This window comes from Lycium ferocissimum, chromosome 8 (assembly GCF_029784015.1).
Source record: "Lycium ferocissimum isolate CSIRO_LF1 chromosome 8, AGI_CSIRO_Lferr_CH_V1, whole genome shotgun sequence".
Taxonomy (NCBI): Eukaryota; Viridiplantae; Streptophyta; class Magnoliopsida; order Solanales; family Solanaceae; genus Lycium; species Lycium ferocissimum.
Window position 1 is genome coordinate 53,876,443 of NC_081349.1, and position 14,197 is coordinate 53,890,639.

At 38.1% G+C, this 14,197-nt stretch overlaps 1 protein-coding gene across 1 annotated transcript; it reads right to left on the reverse strand.

Annotated features, from left to right (window-relative positions):
* Window positions 1-3,514: 3,514 nt before the first annotated feature.
* Window positions 3,515-4,138, reverse strand: LOC132066480 (uncharacterized). Its single transcript, XM_059459786.1, has one exon. It carries the CDS (start codon window positions 4,136-4,138, stop codon window positions 3,515-3,517), a length of 624 nt encoding a protein of 207 aa, XP_059315769.1.
* Between the last annotated feature and the right edge of the window lie 10,059 nt (window positions 4,139-14,197).

Below are 14,197 nucleotides of genomic sequence, written 5' to 3' on the forward strand. Positions count from 1 at the left end.
CATAAAATTAACAAGATAGACAGATAGGCACAACATACATAACCAAATAATGTCACCAAAAGGAATTCAGCCAACACAGGAATAAGATAAATCCAGCCACAACCATCAACAGGAATAATACAAGTCTGATGCAATGCAATGCAACAATAATAGTATCTCAACTGTGTACATACATGCTAATTAGTAATGTTTTCCCAGTTAGCCATGACCTGCAGGGGACCCATGGTGTCCATGTACCACTCACTCCGGAACTGACCTCGGATCACGAGCCCATAACTAGGCCACATCCTTACCCTCTGTCAAATGTGCCTTTACATATATATATATATATATATATATATATATATATATATATATAACTTCGTTTTTTCTAAAGACAATGTGTTTCTCAACCTATTTGACTCACAATAATTATGGAATAGGATCAATCAACAATATCAAGGTCAAGAACACAAACACCATGCCACAAATCAATCAAGACTCAACAAATCAGCTTATCAATCAATTTGAATTATGAAATCATCTCAATCACAAGAAGAGTATATATTAACTCCTTCCTTCTCATATCACAACAATCCCACCTGAGGTTCAGTATATAAAGTAACGGTGACCAGCCCACAAAATCAATCAATCAGTACTAACCTAGGAACTTCCAACCAGACTTCTTGTCCGAAGAGCTATACATGCTTTCTCCCATCAATTCTATTACATATACATTCAACTAATCAAAGTCGAACTCAAGTAAACCATAACCTACCTCAAAGCCGAACTGGAACAATGCAATTATTCTGCAACAGCTTTCCCCTTTCGCAAAGCTTCAGAACGTTCAAAGTCTAGAAATCATAACGCTAAGTGAGTAAGGAATCATCTACTCAACAACAACAATTTGGGGAAGAAAACCCCACTACTTCTACCTTTTTTCAATGGGTGAACTATCATTTGGTGGGAATTCATCCTAAAATCAATCCCAACAATCATGTTATATCAATTCATGGGTTTTCTAATCAATTCAACCCGTTTCAATCAATTTTTAGGCTAAAGCTTCCATTTTTGTTGGAACCCTAAGTCTCAATCAATCAATTCCACCATTAATAATCAAAATCTCATTCTAGGAAGTGATATTCTATACTCCTAGATGATAAAGCAATAATAAAATCAATAACCCATTCATTATTTAAGGGTTTCATAAGTTCTAGGGTTCTAACCTTTCAATTCACCATTAAAGAACCTTTACCGAATGTAGGAACTTAAGGCGATTATGGAATGATTGAAGATAAAGGTTGAGACTTACCTTGATGAAGAGTGGTTCCCTAGCCTTACAAAAATTGCCTTAACATTTCTTGGGAACTGTTTTTGGTGTTATGGGGGAATGGGTTCGAAATATGAAACATAAAACACAGTTTCTGCCTCAGGCATACCGCTGCAGCAGTCAACGTTCGCTACGGTGGTCCTGTTATAGCGGGAATCATCTCGCTATGGCGGACCTCATTTAATTCCCCAATTCCCGCATGGGCGAACCACGCACCGCTATGGCTGACTCGCTACATCGATAATACCACCGCTACAGCAGCCCAAATCAACCAGTGAGCTCTAGTGTTTTCACCAGATTCTCACCCAACACCCCACTAAACATGCAGGTCAATGTAAAAATGTGTTATGGACTCACCTGAGGCCTCAAAATTCCAAACGGAGGTCAAATTTACTAAGTCATCCCCAACAAAAATGAAGACAAGGTTCAGACAATGCATAACAACAAATAAATCAAGTTTCAGTTTTTAGACTTTTGACTCTTTAAGTTGTCATTAAGCTCATTTCCATTCTCGGGAAGGCACTAACAAGGGTAAAATGGTCAAAGCCCCCATAACGACCTAGTGGGTCATTATAAGTATTTTCACAATCACGATAAGGCAACTAAGTATCAAGTCTAGTATCAAACATGTGGCAACAAGCCAATAGATCACAACAAGCCCACAATCAAACAACAGTACCAACCTAAGTAATCCATCCCAACTTCATAACTGAAGGCGTAACATGCTTTATCCGACAATCACTAACTCTACATATGCTTCACTAATCGAAGTCTAACCATAAGGTAAGCCGTAACCTATCTGGCAACCGAACGGGAGCGACAAACAATCAAACCTTCGCCTTGCCTTTCCGAAGAGCCTCCAAGTACTCAAAGTCTATCAATTATCGAATTCTAAGTTAGCAATAAGAAGAAATGATACCCATATTGCTATACTATCTTTCGAATTAAAATCAACTATGAGAAAAGGGAAAAACAGGCCCATAAGGGCAAAATGGGTATTTCAAAGGTGAAATCGGTAACCCAACATTCTAGAAGTTCAATTATACTCTTCAATTGCTAGATTATCTCAAGAATAGGTCAATTTCATCATTCAAGCCAAAAGCTCCAATTTGGGTATAAACCCTAACTTTCAAGCTTACAAATCATCAACATAGATGGAAGATTCAAGCCTATTAGTCACTAATTCATCAAATTCCATTCTTAGATTAGTCAAATCAATCTTATTTAGAAAGAATAAAACTCACATAATGAAGTAAACATCATCTTCCTTCTTAAGTTCTATAGATTTTCTAACATGGTTTCATGCTTATGAAAGGTAAAGGAATGAAATCTATGTTAAAGAACTTACCCTCAAGAGAAATCAGCCAAGAAGCTCCTCAAATCGCCTCAAAGATTCCTAGGAACAATAAATGAAGGGATAGGAAATGAAGGGTTTTAACTAGACATTAAATAGAATCTGGTCCCGTTGTTCGCTATAGCGGTTGGCCTTCCGCTATAGCGGGCTCACCACAAGGGCCCTTTCTTCTCTACCACGAGTCCGCTACAGTGAATCCGCGTCGGCTATGGCGACTCGCCACGATCCTCACTTACTCACTATAGCGGACCAGGCCTCACTGAGGCGAGTCCGTTACAGAACAAATGGTGCCGCTACGGCGGAGACCAGACACCAGAATAATTCTAGTTTTTCACTAACTCAATCCCAAAATCCAATAATCACTCGAGACCTCCCAGATACAAACCAGACATGCAATCATGCATAACAATACGCTACAGACTCACTCGTGGTCTCATAATTCCCAATGGAGGTCCATTTGATCAGGTCAACCCCAATGGCCAACGACCAACTTTCAAACCAATAACCCAAAACGCTCCTTAGTGCCTCAGGAACTGAACCGAACACCCACCAAGTCATAATCAACCATCCGAACTTCTCAAAATTGATGACTTTTCGAAAAGGGTTCGTTTATCTAAAATTCAAGTATCGGTCAAACATTTTTCACTTTAAGGCTCTATTTCACAAAAGTCATCATAAATCTCGCCTGACTACCTCGTTGGTCAAAATCGTACTAATAGGGTCTGTGAAGGGTCAAAGGGGATAAATGGGGTCAAAAGCGCTATAACGACTAAATGTGTCGTTACATCAGATACCAATTAAACAATCGCTCATCCTCGAGCGATAAGGAAAGAAACGAGGGGAAACGTACCTTAGTCAGCAAACAACTGGGGATATCTGGAATGCATATCGGACTCTGTCTCACATATGGCCTCCTCAATAGGACGATGCTTCCATTTCTTCTTAATAAAAGCTATCTCTTTGGACCTCAACTTTCTAACCTGCCTATCTAAGATCGCTATAGGCTCCTTCTCGTATGACAGATTCTCATCAAGCAACACAGAATCCCAACGAATGATATAAGACCCATCTAAATAGTAAGTCTTCAGCATAGAAACATAAAATACCGGATGAACACCTGACAAGCCTGGTGGCAAGGCTAACTCATAAACAGCATCACTAATATGACGGAGAATCTCAAATGGACAAATGTACCTCGGGCTCAAATTGCCGCTCTTCCCAAATCGCATAACACCCTTCATGGGTGAAATCTTTAGAAGAAACTGCTCACCCTCCATAAACTTTAGATCTCGAACCTTCCGGTTCACATACATCTTTTGCTGACTCCGAGCTGCTATAAGCTTTTCTTGAATAAGCTTTACCTTATCCAAAGACTCCCTCAACAAATTTGTACCCCAAGGTCGAACCTCAAAAACACCAAACCACCCGGTAGGAGAACGACACCTCCTACCATATAAAACCTCGAATGGTGCCATATCAATACTCGAATGGTAACTATTGTTGTAATGACCCGTTAGGTCATTTTAGCACTTTTGACCATTTTACCCCTTTTGATGGTTTCCATTGCTTCGTTATGATATATTTGACTTGTGGGGATGTGTGGCGCAATTCTTGAGGCAATCGTATATTATTTGAGTGAGAAAATGAGAGTTTTTGCATTTTATATGTGTTGGGTTGACTAAAGTCAACGTCGGGGGAAATTGAGCCATTTTGGGGATTTCGTCTATTCCATTAGCTCCGAAACGTTGAATATAGGCTGTTTGTGTATTTGGTTCAGTTCCTGAGGGTCTTCGGGGCATTTTGGACATTTGGTTTGACAGTTGATTTTTGGCTGTTCGGGGTTGACTTGGTCAACGAGACCTTTTTTGGAAATTTCGAGGGTGCGAATGAGTTCGTAGTGTGTTTGCATATAGGGTTGCATATTTGGTTTGTATCGGGGAGATTTCGGAAGAGTCTCAGGATTTGGGGTGTGAGAGTAAAAACCCAGATTTTTGCTTGTTTTGGTGTAATCACCCCTGCGATCCTCTGTCCGCCCCCGCGGTGTTGCTTCTGCGAAAGGAGGGCCGTAGGCGCGAGATTTAGGAAATGATGTTGGGTCTCCTTTGTTGCGAAGATATGTTCGCTGAAGCGGAGTCGCCCCTGCGTGGATTGGTCCGCGAGTACGCACCTCCGAGATCTTAAGTGATTTCGCCCCTGCGGTTTATTGTCCGCAGGAGCGGACTCGCAGGTGTGAGGAAAGTTGTGCAGGTGCACTATTCGCTGAACAGGTTTGGATATTTATTCCCCATTTCGTTATTAGACCTTTCATTCATATATTTGGAGTTTGGGAGCTCGACTAAGGGTGATTTTTGAGAGATTCTTCAAGGTTCTTCAAGTGGGCAAGTTCCTAATCACTCCTTTATGATTATATCATCTAATATTACGGAAATTCATGCAAGAAATCATGATTTAGGAAGGGAGAATTGAAGGGTTTTGGACCCTAACCTAAGAATTGGGATTTTTTGGTAATTGGGCATGAATTAGTGGTTATTATTGGATGGGTTTTGGGTTATGAGTTATATATTAAGTACGAGGAACATGATTCTAGGTTCAATTTACTGTTTTGCCATTTTGGGTTCGGAATCCTAATTTTAGGGCTTAAATTGGGTTTGGATTAAAGAATGCCATTGTGGGTATCAATGGATTCGTATGACTTCTTAGAATACTAATTAGACCATATTAACACTGTTTTCTAATAAAATTATTAAATTGACCTTTAGGGTTTGGAATGGGGTTGATGGGTTGGCTTTTTAGACCCAAATCTTCTATAAGGTAACATGCGCGTCGTTTGTCTTGTATTCTTACGCTTTATCTGTATTTGAGTAGATTGGATCATTTGGAAGCTATACGGAAGGGTAAAGCTCTGCTGTGATTTAGCTGGACTTCTTACCAGGCATGTTGAGACTGTAAACTCTAACGTAAGCATTGTAGTTGATAAATTAGACTAAATAAGAGGGTGTAACGGGGATAATAAGGGGGTCCCAATACTCGTGAGGTGACGAGCACTTGTATCGGGTACCGGTGACATGTTATGGGAACTTTTGCAATTTAAATTTTGTAGTAGGTCTGAATGCCATGTTTTGGGCACTAGCTGGTAGATAATATGATCCTATGAATATGTGAGTGGGGTATGAAGCCCGTATTTTCTGTCTCTTTGATTGTGTGTCTGTCTTGTTTGTTATGTGTGGTACTCATCACTCCTAAATGCTCGTCGAATAGTGGAAAAGAAGCTAAGATAATGACTTTATTGCGTAATCGGCTAAAGATAGGCCTTTACAGCTTATAATGAATGGAGATGAGATCTTTTACTGTATTTATTGGCTTCTTGTTATTGTGCATGTCATAATCATGATTCATTTGGTATCTTATACTTTGTAAATATTTGAGTATACATATGGGGGTCCGAGGGGAAATGTTTTCGGACGGAGTGATGATGATATCTTGAGACATAACTTTATTTTGTATAAGAAGCTAAAGGTGGAACCTTTATGATTATGAGAATTTGAAAAAAGGAATCTTATGTGTATTCCTGCTTCTTATTGTGATGCATGCCATATTCATGCTTATCATATATCTCCTACATACTTATCATGACAAAGGTAAGGTCCTTTACTGTATGCATTGATTTCTTGTTGCTAAGCATGTCATATTCATATTTATCATGGTATCTCATATGCACTGATGGCACTAATGAAAGGTCCGAAAGGAAATGATTTCGGACGAAGTGATGATGATTATGAGCCAATGGGCTAGTTGACAGGTATGTGAGCCTAAAGGGTTGAGACATGAATTATACTAGCCTAAGGGCCTGAGATATGACATGTAGAGGATTTTCCGGAGTGGTAGTATATGGACCTCACGAGTCCCTCATGGGTTATGATTCGTTGACATTTGAACGTGTGTATACCGGGTGATGGAAAGGCCTTGCATTGCATTGCATGGCATTACATGCATTTGAACTTTATATCATATCATTCATCCTATCTCCTTTGTTGAATAGTGGTTTGAACAAGTTGATTGTCTATTATGCCTTGATTGTGGTTTGGATTGCGTTTTTCGGCTTTGGATGATTGACGGGTGAAAGACTGGGGTGCTTATTTGATTTCTTGATAAACCAAGGACTTAGTTTCTTATTCAGTTACCTAGCGTACTTATGGATTAGAAGCTTCACATAGGCTTGAACTGAGATTATCACAGCTTGATATATTATTATTATTGTGAACTAATGGCAATTAAGTGTAGAAGTAGTAATTGTAGGGCAGCAATCGTCTCCGTTTTTGTTAGGGTCGGTCGACAATGCTGCTGAATACATGTTGTTCCCCGTACTCACGCTACACTTGCTACACTCTTTTTGTGTGCAGATTCTATTCCCAGTACTAGTGGAGCTCGAGACGCTGTCGACCGTTGTGATGGTCATCTGGACGATTCAAGCTGAGCCATTAGTTGATCCATGGCACCGAATCTTCTTCAATTATCTTTATTGTTGTCTTTTATTTTGGATAACTTATGTACTTTCCGGATGTATGCCTAGACTTATACTTCATTTAGTCGTTCTTGTACTAGTGACACTAGTTCGGGGATGGTTGTACCTCTATTTTTCATGTTTTATGAATATAAGGATTATAAATACTTGAATAATTTCTTTTCTGCTTTAATTCCTTTCTTAAATTGTTCTAGTGGATTGTGGATGGCTTACTAACTTAGTGGGAATTAGTGCCTGAACGACTTATGAAATTAGGTCATGACAATTGTTGTATGCGAACTCTTTCAAGGGTAAGAACTGGTCCCAATGACCAACAAAATCAATAACACAGGCTCTCAAGATATCCTCAAGCACCTGGATAGTTCGCTCGGACTGACCATCATTCTGAGGGTGAAATGTGGTGCTAAGGTCTATCTGAGTACCCAACTCTACCTGCAACACCCTCCAGGATTTGGAGGTAAACTGAGTACCTCAGTCGGAAATGATGGAAATAGGAACCCCGCGCAAATCTCTCGGATATAAATCCTGGCCAACTTCTCTGCATTATAAGTAAGCTGAACGGGGATGAAATGAGCAGACTTAGTCAAACGATCAACAATAACCCAAACTGAATCAAACTTGCCCAGGGTCTTCGGAAGACCCACAACAAAATCCATGGCAATCCTCTCCCACTTCCACTCGGGAATGGGCATCCTCTGAAGCACACCACTAGGTCTCTGGTGCTCATACTTGACTTGCTAGCAATTCCAACACTGAGCAATGAAATCTTCAAGATCTCTCTTCATCCGACCCTACCATAATGTTGTCTCAAATCACGATACATCTTAGTATCACCTGGATGAATAGAATACCTGGAGCTATGAGCCTCCTCCAATATCAAATGAATCAGACCACCCACATGAGGAACGCACACGCATCCCTTGATCCTCAAAATCCCCTCATCATCAAGCACGACCTCATTGGCCTCATCGCTCAAAAGCTTATCACGAATCTTACATAACTTAGCATAATCAATTTGTTGAGCCCTGATCTGCTCCAAGAGAGACAACCTTGCCTTAACATACGCTAAAACTCTGCCCGAATCTGAAATATCAAAACGCACAAGACTGTTAGCTAGATTCTGAACCTCCATGGCTAAAGGGCGCTTCGAAGCAGTCAACCGAGCTACCATATTAGCCTTACCCGGATGGTAAAGAATAGTGATATCATAATCCTTGAGTAGCTCCATCCACCTACGCTACCTAGAATTGAGATTGTTGACACCTGAATTTTGACCTCCAATAATTTATTTTAATTACCCAGGGTTCTTGGATCTCAAACGGAGTGAAATATGTATTTTTAAAAGTCAAAATGATTTTGCGAAATTATTCTAATAATATTTTGCCAAATTGGCAAAATAATTTCAAATATATATTAAGTCATTTATTGCTATTAATATAAAGCATTTGCCATGCCTATATCAGAAAATACTTTAAAACAATTATTCAATTAATTGTGAAAGTTATTGAAGATTTAATTAGCAAGTATTTTACTTCGTTCAAATCAAGAAAACCTTATTAATTAAATAAATAATCATTTTACCTCTCAAAATTTTAATCTCTGCATAATCAATTTGCATTTGTGCAATTTTTAGATTAATCATAATTAATTGACTGTTTAATTGTGTATATATTTATAAATTGTTTATTATGTGATTAATTACGGCTACAATTGAAATAATCAATTATTAGTTAAATATGACCATAATTGAAATAACCAATGTCACGGTTTAAGTCAATTAAGGCCATAATTGCAATTTAAGTCTTTTACATAATTAGTCATGTCTTTAATTTGATTGATTAGTTAATCAATTCTAATTTGGTCATAATTGGAAGGTTTAATTATCGGACACTTTTAATTTTGGTTATTTATTAAAAGGTCACCTTTTATCCCTCACATATATATATATATATATATATATATATATATATACATGTATGTATGTATATCTCGTATATATGCTCTAGGCCGCCTTCTACCTTTTTTTTTAATTTTTGGCCGAGTCCAGCCCAATATAAGGCTGACCCGGCCCAATTCCATTATTCCCACAAACATATACGCAGGCCTTATGCCAAATGACCCCTTCACATAAAAATTGAGGGTTTTCTCGTGAAACTCTAGCGCCACCTCCCCCTCCCCTTTCGCTCCGCGTCACCACTGCCGGAATTGGCAAAAATACTGGCCCACGTTGTTGTGTTGACTTTTGTATGGCCGAGAATGGCAAGAGCATTTATTGCCCTGCCATTTCTCACCCAAATCCATTGACACGCCACCCAAACGAGGTATTAAACCCTCCTTTCCATTACTTTTCCTACATTTGAAGTTCAAACGAGTATATTTTTCTTAATGGGTTTTGTCTTACTTTCAATTTAATGCTCGATTGTCATTGGTTCATGAGGAACCCAACAGATTGACTAGATTTGAGTCAAATCCGTCCCTTTACACGTTTATTTACTTAAATCCTAGCCATTGAAAGTTGGATTGAGGGAACCATTCCTAGAAATTGTGAAAGTCCCACAACGAAATTGAGCTAGGGTTTCTCAGATTTGGGATTCTATATAAAGAACCCCATTTCTCAGATTTTACAGAGACAGGATATCATACATATTCGAATTCTCGAATTACCTAGGGTTTAGCATATTTTTGCTGAAATCTTTAATTATTAAAGTATGTAAAGTTTTTTTTTAAAAAATTCTCTTGTTTGTGGCTTGAGCATTGGGTTTGGAGCAAAAGAAGTCCAACATTCCATTCTCGATCATTGGCTGCGCACAAGAAAGGTAAATAATCCTCCTTTCTTCATTGCTTTAGTTTTTTTTGTTTAATTTTAGCATTTCTGTTATGTTTGTATGTTTTATTTAGTGTAGTTCATTTAATATCTATGTGCTAGTTTTCAACTGTTAATATAGCATGTTTAGTTTGTTTGTTAGATTCGTGTATTACTTTATATTAAATTAATTGTATTTAGCTATATGTTGCTATGTGATTAACACACTATTAGCCTATTAACCATGAGAGTTGATATATAAGCATGTTTGAACTGGTTTGAGGTTAGGTATTTCTGTGTATTAGTTAAAAATAAGACTTAAGTAGTTTAGACCTAGCTTAGTGTCATGTTAAGCGTATCTTATGTTGATTTATTGGATGGACAATGTATAAATGAGTAAATGCTTAGGTTAATGGACACTTCATTAAAGTATTTTCAACTTTAAGTTTAAGCTATGGGGGTGTTAGCATGTTAACCTAATCTTATGTGCCAAATTGTATTAAATATGCCATGTTAAGTTGGTCTCCTATGTTGGAATGTTAGTATAACCTCCTTGAACCTGTTAACACCTCTATTTGCTGTGTGTACTCACTGATCATATAAATGTTCATTGTCCCCATGATATGCCACCTGTTGTAATGTTACTTTCTTTATTGCTTTGGTATCTTTCTCCTGCCCCTCTTAAAGCATGAGTATAACTAACATACTTTTTGAATTCAAAAAATGCAACTGTATTATATCATTATGCCTTTAATCTCTCAAGGCAACATAGAGCATTTGAAAGAACAGGGCAGACAAACAAACATGTTGTCAAATGGTATCTGAGTATGTTAGCTAAGTGTTTCAGTACAAAAATGAATGAACAAGGTGTGGCATCCTCTTAGTTGGTCCTAGTTTAAAGCTAAGCTTTTGGTCTCTGTCATTTTGTCTTGTGAAACTGTTATACATAGGATATATATCTAGATATACCAGATATATATAGTCTTTATATACCTCTGGTATAGATGGGCTTGTATATCGAGTATAATCCTGGTATATCACTTATCTAAACTTAAAATTTTCATCCTTTGCATTTTGTGATAATGACTTGGGTCTGTTTCCCTACTTGTTTTCCCTACTGGGCCTTTCCTTAAATATTTGTTTGCATGTGCGTCTTTGGGTCTGCTCTTTTCACTGTTATTTCTCTTAATTTGGGTCTGCATGTGATCCGAACCTGTTGTTTTAACATGTATGGGCTTGTCTTTTGCCTTCACTAGTTTACTTATATACCAGGTTGTATACGATGAGCTTATGTATGTTCGTATTATGGTTGTGTCTCTTTAAGTTCTTGTAAAAATTATTATTAAGGCTAGGTGCTCTCTAACCACTATTCCCCTTTGCCCCTTTTTTGTTTGCATGGGATCACTCTCGTGGGTCACTCGGGCCATTTTCTCATTTTGAAACCTGTTGGGCCTGAGGCCCAACCTCTTCGTTTCCATCGAGTCCGTTTTGAAGATGAAAATATTTGAAGGCCCAACTATGGGTGAAAATGGCAACTGGTGGGCTTAGGTAGGCCCACCAGCCTAACTCTTCTCTTTTCTTTTATATATATCCTTATTATGTATATTCTGTGTATAGATGTTGTATATGTAAACAACACTTATGATTATTGGAACCCAAATGTGTTAGAATCTAGGAAATTCGCGCAGGAGTTAACATTTTTTAAAGGTTTTCTTTTTCAATAGTAAATGATGTCACGGTACAATATAATTATCGCATGCAAATTGATAAAAAATTGGACTTTACAAAAATAGTTTCAAATACTAAATGGATAGACCATTAAGTGATAAGTACAAAAAGGATTTGGATCAAGTAGTTGATTTGGACCAAATGCCCTTTTTTTAACTGAAAATGTTCGGACCATTTGGGCTTGATAAAATTGGGATATATGGGCCTTAAGCCCACAATAGAATTTGGACTGAAACCGCACTTGTCTTTGCCACTTTTGGGCCTTAAAGAGCAAAATAAATGATATTTTTGGACTGATAAGTTGGACCCGTTTTGATATAGTTTAAAGCATAAAAACAGATTCGAACAAGTATAAATGGACCTTTTCCTTTAACTTGATTTGGACTTAAAGATTTTCAAAAAATACTTTTGGGCCAAAAGCCCAAACCTTAAGGTACAAAAACAAGAGGAAATCTGCTTAGACCTAAGTTGGAGAAATAAGTTGGCTTTGGTTGTAGAATGTGGTTGACTAGACGAGCTAAAAGACCAAAACAACAAACAGACTTATATATAACTTATAAGGACAAAAACCACGACATTAGGACCAAGTTAGTAGGAACTCTACTTAAGAGAAAATATTAAGTGTGTTTTGATTCAGAAATGAAGTGAGTTAAACCCCCTTATAATATTTAAAAACCAAATCTTTCTTCCTTAAGGGATTTTTGCCAATAGTGGAGTTTTTATGATTAGCATGACAATTTTTGCAAGAAAGATTTTTTTTTTTTTTAGCAAATAATCACATTAATCACACATTGAAGCTCGTAGGTCAACCATATTCTACGAATCCTTAATACTAGGGTGATTAAAACCTTCACAAGGGGATGTAACGACCCGTTTCGTCGTTACTGTGAATTTCGAAGGAAGACGACAACTATGGCACCTTAATAGTGTCTCCACCTAGTCATATCTTGGAAACAATTTAAGTCAACCAAAATCATTGTACGCATCGCGTAAGGAATAGAAGCATGGGTGACCAGGCCCAACTGGACCGCCATAGCGGTTGTATTATCGCTACAGCGATGATGCCGTAGCGGTAAACTAACCGCCATAGCAGTAAGAGCACATGGCCACAATGCCGCCATAGCGACATATTAGCCGCCCTAGCGGTACCGCTGTAGCGGTGAACTTACCGCTGGGGCGGTGTCGCACAGTGAATTTCCCTATTTAAAGAATCATTTCGGGAATTGTCCCATTTTTTGATAACCCTAAATCCCAGCTTCCCAGTTCGGTGGGAAAGCCTAAAAATGAGATTTTTAGTTCTAATAAATCCTTCTAACACCCTCCAACCCTCCTTCCACCTAAGAAATTACTCCTAAACATATTCACCTAGAGAATCATCAAGTGAGTGTTTCACGTAATCTAGAGTTGGAGGAGTGATAGGGTGGCAACATTTCCCCCTAAATTCTCTTTAAGCCATCTCCCATGTTCTTCACCTAAAATGAGCTAGTAACCTAGATCCCTACACTACTTTCCCTTTTAAAGTGAATTCTAGCATGGATCTTGGAAATGGGTTCTTCCCAATATAAGCTTAAGTATGGATAAATCACTTAGCATTGTTATACAAGGAAGCTAGAAGTGGGTTAAGACCCCCACACTTCCCTATTAATCAAAATCGCTTATGAGGGATACCAATAGAAATTGTTAATCTTGGGTAACATAGTTGTCTCCAACCTATTTCGTACGGATTACAATGTGGCGATCGATTGAAAGAATCAATGGATATTTGTGGCACCCGCTCAGCCATGAGGTAGGTTATGGCTTTCCTTTTCGGTAGACTCCGGTTAGTTTCATATATTCATGTAATAGAAAGAACGGATAATGCATGACTAGGAGATGGAGATTTGGGAAGGAACTTTAGATGGTATCGATATGCGATTTGTGTGTTTGGGCTAGTGGTATGTAGACTCCTTAGGTTGCTTGGTTGGTTTCTTGATTATGGGTGGATTTATGTGACTTGAGAGGTAGTGGATGGTATGTAATTATTTATGCCTTACAATAGGAACACCGTAATATGTGGTTAATTGTATTATACCATTGATGAAGAACCTAGTTCATAAATGGAAGGGTAAAATGTGTACCGATTGATTGTCCTGTTGTGTGTTGGGGCTAGCCACCCCGATATATGTGCTTTAATTGTTCTATTGTCTTTGTCTTGATGCCATGAGTTGTTGATAGATATTGGATTCTGTTTTATCATCTTGATTGGGATATAATTGACATACCCGTTGTTGGTATTTGTACTTTGATATGTTATTGGCGTACCCACTGTTGGTACTTGTGATTCAGTTATATTATTGGCGTACCCACTGTTGGTACTTGTGATATTGAGCATGATTATTGATGTGATTCATGCATTGCACGCACTCTCATTTTTATGATACATTATTGAGACATTGATAATATTTGATGAAATACTTGAAGAGCTAGGCTCAGTTTTACTTG